Below are 12,765 nucleotides of genomic sequence, written 5' to 3'. Positions count from 1 at the left end.
TCACCTCCTCTGAGCACACCGTGGCACCAGCAGCACATCCCTCAGCACTGGGGCTCATCACGGGCTCTCCATGCCCACCTTTCCCCCTGCTGTCTCCTGCTGCTTCCCCATGTGCAGCAGCCACAGGGCTGAGTGCCCGGGGCGCTGGCTGGTGCCTCTTGCCAAGCTTGGGGTAAGGCAGTCACAAGTTATCTGGCATCCTGAGCTGGGAAAGGGAGTGCCACCCTGGCTTTAGCAATGAGAGAGTGTCAGCTCTTGTGCAATTCCCTCCAGATAAGCACAGCTCTCCTGGGAGAACAGGGCTCATAAAGAACCTGGTGAGGGAAGCAGTCCTTATCTGCTTGTTGCCTCTCCTGGTTTAAAGTCCCTTGGGCCAGGCTGGGATGTCTCTGCTTTACACATTTAGCAGGGGTTTTGCCTGTGCTGGAATTGAACAGCAGAGCTTGAGGAAACAGCTGATGCTTTCACAACACCTTGTTGGGGTTGTTCAGGCAATCATTCCATTGGCTACAACCAAATGGAATAAACAAAAGCATAAATGTGCATTGGGAAATAGGGAAGATGTGATCAGTGGCGCTTTTCCTCTGGTGATTCCTCTGCTGTTCCTGTGTTCAGAAGAGCCCAGAACAGCCCTGAACTTCTTGTACTTCTTCCCTCATCTTCCTTCATTGTACATTTGGCTTTAAAGTCTGTTTTGCAGCTAAAAGAGTTTGGTTTGTGGGTGAACAGACCTGGGACAACGTCGGCAAAATTTCTCGATAAAGAAATACAGTTTTCAAATTTGGTGCCATAGTGCTTTTGAGGTTATTTTCCAGCATACTGGAGAAAAGCTGATCTGGCTCAGCTTCACCAAAGCCCTGATCAGGGCTATCAGAGATGTTTAGGGAGCAGGAACATGTCACACAGGGCATATTCCAGGGTCAGGGATGATCACAGAATCACAGAGTGAACTAGGTTGGAAAGACCTTATGAGATCATCAGGTCCAACCTACGACCTAAAACCTCCTCATCATCAACCAAACCATGGCACTGAGTGCCACGTCCAGGCTTTTTCTAAACACACCCAGGGATGGTGACTCCACCACCTCCCTGGGCAGGTGGTTCCAGTGCCCAGTCTCTCTTTCAGAGAGGAATTTTCTCCTGAATGTCTGCCCTAAGCTTCCCCTAGCACAGCTTGAGGCCTGGTCCTCTCGTTCTGTCAGTGCTTGCCCGGGAGAAGAATCATCATGATCAACACTGGCTTGTGAAGTTTTGGAGAAAATCACATCTGATCTGGATGTCAGCTAACTGTACCTTTCCTTGGCCTTGTACCATTCCCACCTGCTTGAAGTCCCACCTCAGGAAAATGCAGGTCTCAAACACCAGAGTCTCTCTCTCAGAGGTTCGTCTAACAAACTCAGAAGAAAATTTTAAAATTAAAATGGGAAATAACACAGAAGTTGCTGTGAGTTCCTGAAATAGGAAAGCAAAGTGTTTTCAACCAAATGAGAGCCTGAATCTACTCAGCGATGCCTCTGGAAATCGTTGTCAGGCTGTTAAGGATCAAAAAGATGTGAAAAGGCAGCACACCATCTGTCATAACTCAATGAAAGCCTGTCCTAGATTAACTCTGGCACAAATCAGTTTCTAAATAACCCCACAGGCCAGCACGTTGCTTAAGGCAGACACCAGAGCAAGCTTTGGATCACTTGCCAAAGCACCGCTTCTCTCCAAGCCTGTGCCTGTGGGAAGGAGGCAGTGGTGGGGGTGCTCAGCACCTCTCCAGTGTGGGCACAGCCTGCAGCTGGCCCTGTGCTCTCCTCCACAGCTCCTGTGGGTGCTGCTGGGCTTTGCACTGGCTGTGTGACAGTGGGGAATGATGGATCAGCCAGCAGGGTGACCCTGCTGTGCCCTGAGCGGGATGTGACACAGCACTGAGCCCTCATGGCCTCATGTGACACGCTCTGCATGAGCACATCTGGAAGAAAATTGAATAAGAGGCTGAGTGACCAACATCCTCCCCACGTGGAGGTGTGTGACTGAGGCTGGTGTGCCCACACAGGGAGGAGAAATAGGGTGGTGAAAGCTTTGTGCTGCCTTGGAAGCTCCAAGGGTGAGAGGTTGGATTGATCACCACAGACTGAGATATGCAGGACATGGATCTGTTGGAGCAGGTCCAGAGGAGGCCACCAAATTGATCAGAGGGATGGAGCAGCTCTGCTGAGAGGAAAGGCTGGGAGAGCTGGGATTGCTCAGCCTGGAGAGGAGAAGCTTTGGGGTGACCCAGCTGTGGCCTTCCAGTGCCTGGAGGAGATACAAGAATAATGAAGAGAGACTGTTCAAAAGGGGTGGAGTGCCAGGACACAGGGAATGGCTTCCCACTGCCAGAGGGCAGGGCTGGATGGGAGATTGGGCAGGAATTGTTCCCTGGCAGGGTGGGCAGGCCCTGGCACAGGGTGCCCAGAGCAGCTGTGGCTGCCCCTGGATCCCTGGCAGTGCCCAAGGCCAGGCTGGACTTTGGGGCTTGGAGCAGCCTGGGACAGTGGAAGGTGTCCCTGCCCATGGCAGGGGTGGCACTGGATGGGCTTTAAAGTCCCTTCCACCCAAACCATCTGTGATTCCACGATTCTGTGATACCCTGTGCAATCACCACAGACCTGTCTGATGGTGCTTGGCTTGGCTGACAGACCTGAGACACTCAAGGACTCCAATCCTGCCAGGAATCCCAGGAGACGGAATTTCACAATATTGATTCTGCAAGCATAAATCAATTTGCTTCCAAAACACACCTCTGCATCCACTGCTGATCCTTTAACAGCAGAGGGGAAGCAAGTGCCAGGAGCTGATCTAGCCAGAACTTCACCAAAGTGTTTGTCATGGGAGAATGAAGAGAATGCACTGCAAACACTGAACCAGATAATTGCAGAAGTGGCAGAAACTTTATAACCTGAACAGAAAGAGACTAAACCCTGCACTTTTAATGAGTTCTCAGAAGCTAAAAGTTAGTGCTTTTAAATTAAACCTGAATAAATGGCAGGTGGGGGACGTGGCTTAGTGGTGATCATGGTTGGGTTTGATGATCTTGGAGGTGTCTTAAGGAGCCTGAGACTCTAATTTCCAGCCAGCTTCTCAGAAGCTTGAAGGGGGAATATCTTGCCAGCATCTTTGTGTGTCTGTTTGCCAAAGGGGAGAGGTCATCCTGCGTTTTCCATTGATATCCATGGCATGAGCACAGTGCAGTCCTGTTAGATGCTGCTCCAGGGCACAGCCCTGCTGTGAGCAGCTGATCACACAGAAAAAGATGTCATTACAAATGTCCTAAGTGAGGCAGCTAATCACTGGCAAGCCAGGCAGATCCTATCTAACCTATAGCCTCATTCCTGCACCCTGGGATTACCTCACCCTGTCCTGGTTTCATCTGTGGTCAGTTCCAGCTGGGAGGGTAGAAAGTGAAAGCCTTCACAGATGGTGACTCGAGCAGAGCTCACTGCAGTGGCCCCACAGGGCACCACCAGCCCTGTGCCACCATCTCCAGACACCTGGATGACCTCTGCTGCTGAAACCCCACGGTTTGGCCCTGGAGAGCAGCTGTGCTGGGCTCCACACCCTCCTCAGCACCCACCTCTTCCCTGCAGGGAGATGCTGGTGGCACCGTGGGCATCTGCCAGCATGAGCAGCCACTGGGAATTATCCCTGGGCAGGGGGAGCATTGGGCAAGCAACGCTCCCTCACCTGCACATATGCTGAAAACCCCCACACCCACAGGATCCTGGAGTGGTTTGGGTCGGAAGGGACCTCAAAACCTGTCTCATTCCATCCCTTTCACCATCCCAGGGTGCTCCAAGGCTCTCTAACCTGGCCTTGGGCACTGCCAGGCATCCAGGGGCAGCCACAGCTGCTCTGGGCACCCTGTGCCAGGGCCTGCCCACCCCCACAGGGGACAATTTCTCCAGACTTTTAACCTCTAGTTAACAGTACAACCACACAGAGCCCAGTAGACCCTATCCAATTTATTGTTATTATTATTATTACATATTTGTGGAAAGAGAACCTTATCCTTTGCCCTGCTTGCTCCCAGGCATATTTTAAGAAGATAGTTACACAAACCAGCAAGCTCAGAATTCCTCCTCTAATCAAGGATTGTTAAATTATTAAAATAATATTGTTAAATTGTTAAATTTAATTTAATCCAGAAGCTGAAAACAGATTTAGGCTCATTACTGCTTTCCACCACACTCTTGTTCTGTCTCCTGCAAAAGCATTCCCTGAGAGGCAGCAAAAGGTGGCCTTTGCAGGTGGGTTTGTGCCTTAGAATAGCTTAAAGTGTTTAAATATAGCAAAACGGTGTTTCCTGATAGAACTCATTGAAACTCCTTTGTGTATAAGTAAGATTATTCAAATCAGCAGGAATCTGAGAAAGATGTCCCCTTTGTTAGTAAAGTGGGCAGTTCTCATGGAAAAAAACCCTAAGGCCACTCCTCACTGTCGCCAGGCAGGGAGGTCACAGCTCCTTCCCACGGTGAATGGAGGCAGAGAGGGCAGGATGTTGGGATTCTTGGTGTGGAAGTGTTGCCAGCAGGTGAATAAAACCAGGCAGGATCCATCCACTGCGTGGTTTCATCCCAGCAGACCTGCCCCTGTGGGCTCACACCAGCGTCCAGGAGGGCACGGAGCTTCTGTCCAGCTGTTTGCAGCTGGGAGCCCAAGCTCAAAGAGCCCAGAGTCCACAGTGGCCACCAGGAGCCGAATTCCACTGAGATTGGTTATTGCTGGGAACCTGTGAGTGAGGCACATGGAGACTCAGGGTGTGAGGGCCACGCTCAGCTTCTGCAGGGACCTGCTGAACCTCAATCCAGAGTGCTTTCCCCATCATTGGACTGGCTGGTTTGTCTCACTGGCAAGGGTAAGATCAATCCAGACCAAGTATATGAGTTTATTGAGCTTTATCCCTCCAGTTTTTCTTCGCTTTTTTTTTTCCTTTTTTTTTTTTTTCCTTCCCAAATGAAAGAAGCCCCAGGAGTCACTGAGAAGCCAACAATCACTGCCACTGCTCCAGCTCTAGGCGCCCTTCTCCATCAGGTCAAGCATTTCTTTGTACACCTGCTCGTAGACCTGCTTGCCCCAGAGGAAGTCGAAGTGGACGAATTCGGGGATGTACTTTTTGTAGGCCACGTTGGAGATGCGGGGCAGGGTGATGTTCACATCCTCGGGGGCTGAAATCCAGTCCCTGCCCCCATACCAGGTAGCCAGCGGGGTTTTCATGTTCTCCAGCTCGTAGAAGGGAGGAGTGGTCTGCAAGACAGGAGGGAGGTGAAGGGCAAGGCAAGAATTCAAAGTGTGTCCTGATGGCTGCTTGGAATTTCTCCCTTACCCCAAGGGATAGAAGAGGAAGCATCACCAGGGAGCCTCACTATGCCTTGGGCTCCTGTTCCTTCCACCAGAGGGTCAAAAAGTCATCACTGAGTGAGGTTTTTTTATTAGAAAGTTGTGAACCTGCTTCCCCATATAAAGTAAATTCCATTAATACCACGTAATTCACAGAACCACAGAATGGTTTGTGTTGGAATGGACCTCAAACATCACCTGCCGTGAGCAGGGGCACCTTGCACTAGCCCAGGCTGCTCGATTCTCCAAATTCAGTGCCTACCACTGCACTATTTTCATTGCAATATTGATTTACTTTTCCCTGAGCACGGCTCTCCCTTACCTGGTTGTAATGAAGCACGTTGTCACTGCCGTAATCATAGTGCTTGAATTCCCCTGTCTGATAGAGCTGGAAGAGGAGAGTTACATTTATTATCCACGCATTGGAGGGGTCTCTAAGAAAGGTAAAAGAGGTGACAGGGGACTGCACTGCTCCCTCCTGCCACCAAGGCTCAGGGAAGCGATTTTTATGTCTGGTTCTGGATTTTTGGGAGAAGAGCTCAGCCCAGGAAGACCTCGGCACGCAAACCCACAGGGAAGAAGCTGATGTACAACCAAGAGCCTCAAAGGAGACAGGAATCAGACCTCTGGGCAAGCTTTTTGTGTGTTGTGTCAATGCCATCAGCAGAAGGAGGTGAGTAGGATGTTTTCCATAATTAAGTTGTGCCATTCCTGGTCTTACTGACCCTCAGCCTTCACTCTGGCATCTCCTGCCCTGGTTCATCACCAGCCTTTGTTCCACCTCCGAGCCCCGAGGACTCTTGGGCCTCTTCTGTTGGAATCAATAACTTCACCTGCCCTTCAGGGCAGCTTTCCTCTCTCTCCCTGATCCAGCTCTGCAGGGGGAGCAGCAGGGTATTGCTCCCAGCCCCTGAGCAGGGAGAGGACAGCTCCCAGTGTTACCTGGCGCCAGTGCAACATGTTTTTTAGGGATGTGGAGTCCGGGTAGCGGGCCAGGTAGACATCGACACGGCTCTGCAATAAACCATGGGAGAGGTTTACTCTCTGGCCCCTCAAAAAAATCCACGTTTGAAACAACACCAAACAAAATAAACCCAAATAAAACTGGCTCCCGTAGCCACAGGAGCCTCATGCTCACACAGAGCTGCAGAGCTCCCTGCAGCAAGCTGAGCAATTCCCATGTTGGGAGTCTGCCCAGTTTCCAAGGCAAAGTAAGGCTCCCCTATCTTATGCTCAGGACCCTTTTGCAAAGACAAAGCCCAGCTCATGGCAGTAGCTCTGTGTGTTGTTCCTGGCATGTTTCCTCCTTGGAATACAAAGGAATTGCACCAACTCTTGAGAAACCCCCACCCCTGAATTTTTCTCCCAATCAGAGCTGTGAAAGGCCATGTGGAGGCAGCAGGTGGACAGCTCAGGCTCAGACAGGGACAGGGTGGGTCTCTTGAGGGGGCAGCTGGAGTGTACATACCACGTTCAAGCTGTTGGTGAACCCACCGGGCAGGTAAAACACGAAAGCACACAGGACCTTCAGCACGGGGTAGGTGCACGCCCTGGAAATCACTTGCTTCAAGACCTCGTCCTTATCAAAGACCACTGTGCGTCCTAAAACCAGCTGTGGAAGCCAGAGGGGTGTATCAGGGGGGTTCACATCCTTCCTTGACCCCAGGTGCTCCCCACCTCTTTGCTCACCCCTAGAAGTTGCTGACAGCTTTGCTGTGCTTTGTCATTTGGGCTTTTCAGAAATGGCCACAGCCCTGGAGGAGCCCTGACCTTCCCAAGAGAGGTTTCTCCTGGGACAAGGGACCCAAACCCAAGTCCTGTTGACAGTTCTGTGATTGAGGCTGGACAGGAGGGTGATTTAGCTGCTCTCCAGGCTCACAGCACACGCACAAACACGCGGAGCAGGGAGATGGAGGTGATGCATGTCTCAGGTGTCCTTCCCAGCCCCTCCTCCCAGCTCACGTGTGGCGAGGACACACCTTGATCAGCACCTCTGGAAGGTCAAACACCCTCACCAGGGGGGACTTCATGTGTGAGTTCACAGTGATCGGAGCCAAGGCGAAGAACATCTTGATTTTGCGATCCAGTTCGGGCATGGATGAGAAGGCGATGAAACCTGCGAGAGGGAGAGGGAAGCAAACCCTGCCCTGTTGTTTCTGAGGGAGCTGCTGGCTCCCAGGTGTGTGTGCCCATCAGAAGGCCCCTCAGAGGTGGCTCTGGCAGCAGTGAGATGATCCCAGTGTGGGGCTGCCACTGCTCAAAACCCTTCTGTTAAAGCAATTACCTGCTCTTTTCCCTCTTGTTGTGTGGAAATGCCTGGACATTACCCACCCTGACCAAGGTTTTGGGAACACTCCCAGACTGGGGGTGCACAGCTGATGGGACCCTGCCAGGCCTGCTCTCCTCCTGGGTACCTGTGGTGGTGCCTTGGGAGTAAGCCACGTAGTACAGCTGCTCCTGCCCCGATTTCTGCAGGATGTAGTTGATGGTGGCTGGCAGGTCATACATGGCCATCTCATGGAAGCTGCAGGGGAGACAGGCACACCACAAAATCACCCTTGCTGACCTTGCCGTGGCTGCCTGGGTGTGGGCAACCCCAATTTCTGCCCACTGCCAGAAGGTGTGACCGTCAGGGGCACCCCTGCTCCAGCCTGCAGACGCTGCTGAGGGCGCCAGGGACCTGCCCACCCTCCAGCTTCACGGGAAACACCTGTAGGCTGAGTATTCCTGCTGGTAGAATTCAAACTCCTGGTGTTTCCGTGACCAGCTGTTGCCCCGGCTGTTGCCGATCCAGACGTCGTAGCCAGCGTCGGCGAGGATGAAGCCCAGGCTGCTGTTGGGTAGGTTGGTGACCCAGTTGCTTCCCTCCAGCACCAGGCCATGCTGCAGGAGGACCACGGCCTTTGGAGCTGGAGGGAGAAGAGGAGGAATCATTTCCTCTGGCATCATTTCCTCTGACCTTGGGCAAAATCGGTCGTTCATGTCCAGGTATTGCTTTGGCAGCACCCCCTGGGATGGGACACCAGTGCAGGGACATGGTCACCTCTGTCCTCACTCTCTCTGGGGAGGGGTTTCTGAAGAAGGCCAGAGCAGAGACTGGAAATCTGGGGGTTTTTACATTTATTTGCCATACACATATGCCCACACATATATGCTTCCCAGGGGAGGGACACCCTGCCAAGGACTGGGCATCACCCCCCCACTGTTAGAAACAGGAACATCCCAAAATGGTGAGATAGCATTGAACTGGATACAGGAAGGATGCAAAGTTGTGAGATGGCATTGGACTGGCTGCCTGGTCTGGTTTCCTGTCCTGACTAATGGCTTCTTGCTGCTCCACTGGCTGGTCTTGAGCTGATGTGAAACCCGGGGCAAGATTTCTCTGTCCCATTCATTCTCCTTCCTCTTTCACAGAATCACAGAATCATTAGGTTGGAAGAGACCTCCAGGATCATCAAGTCGAACCCAACCCTAACCTCAACCAAACCATGGCACCAAGTGCCACATCCAGTCTTTTCTTAAACACATCCAGTGATGCGGACTCCACCACCTCCCCAGGTAAACCATTCCAATGCCTTTCCTGTAAAAACCTTTTCCTAATATCCAACCTAGATTTCCCTTGGTGCAGCTTGAGACTGTGTCCTCTCGTTCTGTCAGTTGTTGCCAGGAGAAAGAGACCAAACCCCACCTGATACAGCCACCTTTCAGGAAGTTGTAGAGAGTGATAAGGTCACCCCTGAGTCTCCTTTTCTCCAGGCTAAACCCCCCCAGCTCCCAATCTTTGGAGCAAATCCTCACAGAACAAGATCATCATGGTGGGCACCTGCATTCCCCCTGCTCCCGGGGCTATTTGCCTGTTTTTTCCTGAAGGGAAAGCTGCCTCCTGGACAGGACCCAGGCCATGGTGAGGGAGCCTTGACCTACTGCAGCCCAGCGACGCTCTCAGGGTGCCCGGAGCAGGCGCAGCTCCCTGTGGCACTTACGGGCACAGAACATGTTGGATGCCTGCGGCCCTGCCTTGTGGGGGAGGCTGAAGCTGTCCGGGTTGTCTCTGCCGTGGGGAATCCTCTGCAGGGTGAGGTAATAGCCATCCTCTGTCAGCACCTCGTGCTCCTCGTAGGGGTACCCGTGGTGCTGGATGATTTCACCCTGTGGGAAGGGAGGGACAGCGTGGGGCAGTCCCCAGGGAGGGCGGGATGGTCTCTGTGCTGAGGGGTGGCAGGGCTTGGGTGGGCAAAGCCATCAGTGCTGGTGGTGACTCCAGGGGGAGGGTGGGCTCAGAACATCCCAACGTCCCTTCCACCAATGCTGTGGTGTTGTCACGACTTCAGCCAGAATTTTTGGCAGGTCCCTGAGCAGGTCTGGTGAAGAGCTGTCACTTTTTGTGTTGCAACCAAGAGCAGGGCAGCACAGACAGCCAAACTCTGAGCCTGAGAGGGCTGTCCTGGCTGAACCTGCTGACTTGGAACGGAGCCTCCCCCCAGAAATGTCTGCCATGAATCTCTGTGTACGTAAGAACAGGCAGACAAATATCTAACAAAGCTTGGTGCCAATCTTCAGTGAAGACACACAGAGCCCGTGGGTCTTGCACAGATTATGACAGCACAGGTAACTTGCACAACCAAGCAGGAAAAGAAGGGACTTACAACATCCATGGACACCTCGGGGTTTTCTCCTGACTTTGCAGCGATGAACGTTAAACAAGAAATGGTGAGGAACAGCCACGCCATGGTGCTCTGCAAAACATTGCCATGAGGAATGTGAGAGGCTTTGCTGGCTCTGGCACAGAAGCTGGGGGGCGTTTTCTTGACGTGCACTGCACTTCCAGCAGGGTATTAACCTGACCCCTCAACAGGTGAAACGATTTTAAAACTGAAGCCCTCTGATCAGTTCTGAAAATGGCTCATTTTGCTCATCTTGAACTAAGCCAGAGTCCAAATTCCATCACATTTTAATCCCACTGTCTCCATCAGGCCCTCATATCCAGAAGCACGCACAGGTACAGGTACATCTGTATGTGCTCAGGCAAACCTGGTTTTCGAGAGGGTGATTACAGATCATTCATTTAAAATAATGTCTTGCATAGTTGGAAGAACAGGTTGTTTCGTTCCACTGACAGCTGAACTAATGAGGAGTAAACCACCCAATTTTAAGTTGCAGGGCCATATTTTTAAGGCAAAATCAAATAATGGTGTTTGTATGGCTGAGGGAGACCCTGGGATACTCCTGGAACACTTGTTTCTGCAGACCTGAGTGCAATGCCACCTCAGGACACCCCTGCTCTTCCTGGGAAGGGTTTTGGTGTCTGCCTCGCCTTGTTCCTCCCACAAAACCTCTCACTGCTATTTTACTTCAAGGAAACAGAACCACAGAATGCTTTGGGTGCAAAGGAACCCTCAAGATCATCTCGTTCCAACCCCTCTGCCACAGGCAGACCCCTGCCATAAAGGAACAGATAAATTTGTTGGAGGCAACAAATTCTCAGCAGAAATACTGCCGCAGCTACTGAGAGGGGTTCAACGATGTGGAGCGATTTAGCAGGGACCTGCCAAATTCCCACGGGATGCCCACGGGTGAAAGAGAGGAGATGTGGGAGCAGGTTTCTCTCACTCGCCGGCTGCTTCTCATCCTGCCCTTTTCCCTCCCGCGGGAGGAACCGGCTCTCCGTGCTGCGGGAGGTGGTTTGGCATGAAGGGAGAAAAGCCTCCTGCTCCCTCCGGTGTTCCCGGGATGGATCGGGGGGAGATCAGAGCACCCGCACCTGCGGGCACGCCTCGGGCATCCCCCGCTCACCGCACGGCCTCGGGGGCACCGAGGGACCCCATCTCCCACCCGGGCACCGAGGGACCCCACCTCCCACCTGGGCACCGAGGGACCCCACCTCCCACCCGGGGCACCGAGGGACCCCACCTCCCACCCGGACACCGAGGGACCCCATCTCCCACCCGGGCACCGAGAGACCCCATCTCCCACCCGGACACCGAGGGACCCCATCTCCCACCCGGGCACCGAGGGACCCCATCTCCCACCCGGGGCACCGAGGGACCCCACCTCCCACCCGGACACCGAGGGCTCCCCGCCACCCCCCCGAGGCGCGATCCGGGGACAGGACCCCTCGGGTCGTCGCCTGTCGCTCGTCCCCTCCTCGTTATTCTAGGGACGAGCGTTTAGGAAAAAGCGAGCAGAGGCTGAACACACTTTTGGGACGTAGCGTCAGCAGAAGGGCCGGCAAATTCCAGGGAAGAGCCTGGCCCGGGATGGCCCTTTCCTCTCAACAAGCAGCTTGGAAAAGAAAAAGATTCCCTTTTGTGAAGCGTCCCTCATCTCAGCAGACCCTGAGAGGTCTCCGGGAGGTGCAGCAGGGTGGGTGACCCCTCTCCAAAGACCCCCGCTCCTCTCCCCAGGCACAGACGCTCCTTTGGAGACAGGAGTGGCACCCTGGGGCTCTCCCAGTGCCCGGGGCTGTGTCCCGCTGTCCCCAGGGGTGCACACGAGCAGCAGGGATGGATTACCCGTGGCGGTCCGGGGCTAGAAGAGCTGTGGGACCCTGTGTCCCCGGTGTCCCCCGAGCCGAAGGTGCCCGCTGCCCGGGCACGCCGCTCTCATCGGGCTGCGATCCCTCTGCTCCGCGGCTTCGGGAGCGCCGGGAGCCGCCACTCCCTCCCATCCCTCCTCCCATGGACGTGTCATGTACCTGCGGGCTGGAGTCTGCCCCGGCAGGAGCCACCCTCCCGCCTGGGCCGGCCGGGGAATGTTTTGGTGGCGCTGCAGAGGAGCAGGGAGCTGTAACAAGTCGGTTCGCACCTGATGGCGTCGTTTGGCCGTGACCTCTGTGAACCCGAGGATGGGGAGGATGGAGCCTCCACCTGCAAGGGGCTGCTGCTGGTGCTGAGGGGCGAGCGGGACCAGCCTAGCTCATCCCAGCAAACTCCAGTGGGAAAGCCATCCAAGCTCCTTTCGGCTCTTCCCACGGCCTCCTGGCCTGAAAATGCAGAACCTCCCACTCCCAATAGTGACTTTGGGGGGTGCACTATTAAAAAAAAAAAGAAAAAAACCAAAAAAAACCTGAAAAAAAAAGAAAAAGAAAAAGAAATACATCCCCGGGGAGGGAAGAAGCTGTGCACGGAGACTTCCCACCTTGGCCTGCTTCCCCCCTTGCCAGCTGGTGATGCCTTTGGCCATGAGCTGCCTGGTGCCCGAGGAGGTCCCTGCAGGGACGGTGATGGGTCACACGAGCTGTGGGTGCCATTTTTGGTGCCTCTGCCTTCGTGGCCACCTCTCCACTCCTTGCCCAGGTGCCCACTGCTTGCTGCAGGGCCCTGTGCTGACCCTGTGGGATCCTGCATCCCTCCTGCAGCCAGCACCTGCCAGCTCTGGTCCAGCCACGCTTGCCCAAATGCA

At 53.8% G+C, this 12,765-nt stretch overlaps 1 protein-coding gene across 2 annotated transcripts; it reads right to left on the bottom strand.

The window, feature by feature from the left end:
- Positions 1 to 3,975: 3,975 nt before the first annotated feature.
- On the bottom strand, positions 3,976 to 12,412 carry LOC134554959 (lysosomal acid lipase/cholesteryl ester hydrolase-like). Of its 2 annotated transcripts, none has more exons than XM_063406166.1 (10): positions 11,877 to 12,412; positions 10,011 to 10,100; positions 9,348 to 9,513; positions 8,075 to 8,273; positions 7,779 to 7,888; positions 7,344 to 7,480; positions 6,833 to 6,976; positions 6,307 to 6,378; positions 5,687 to 5,752; positions 3,976 to 5,271 (listed from the first exon to the last, which is right to left on the bottom strand). In XM_063406166.1, the coding sequence occupies exons 2-10, from the start codon at positions 10,092 to 10,094 to the stop codon at positions 5,038 to 5,040; spliced, it is 1,212 nt and encodes a 403-aa protein (XP_063262236.1). In that variant the 5' UTR covers positions 10,095 to 10,100; positions 11,877 to 12,412; the 3' UTR covers positions 3,976 to 5,037. The 2 variants fall into 2 exon arrangements, with proteins under 2 accessions (XP_063262236.1, XP_063262238.1); XM_063406168.1 differs by lacking the exon at positions 11,877 to 12,412 and adding an exon at positions 11,563 to 11,768.
- Between the last annotated feature and the right edge of the window lie 353 nt (positions 12,413 to 12,765).

Source organism: Prinia subflava, chromosome 9, assembly GCF_021018805.1.
Source record: "Prinia subflava isolate CZ2003 ecotype Zambia chromosome 9, Cam_Psub_1.2, whole genome shotgun sequence".
In the NCBI taxonomy this organism is placed as follows: Eukaryota; Metazoa; Chordata; class Aves; order Passeriformes; family Cisticolidae; genus Prinia; species Prinia subflava.
This window is presented reverse-complemented; position numbering and strand designations above follow the sequence as displayed.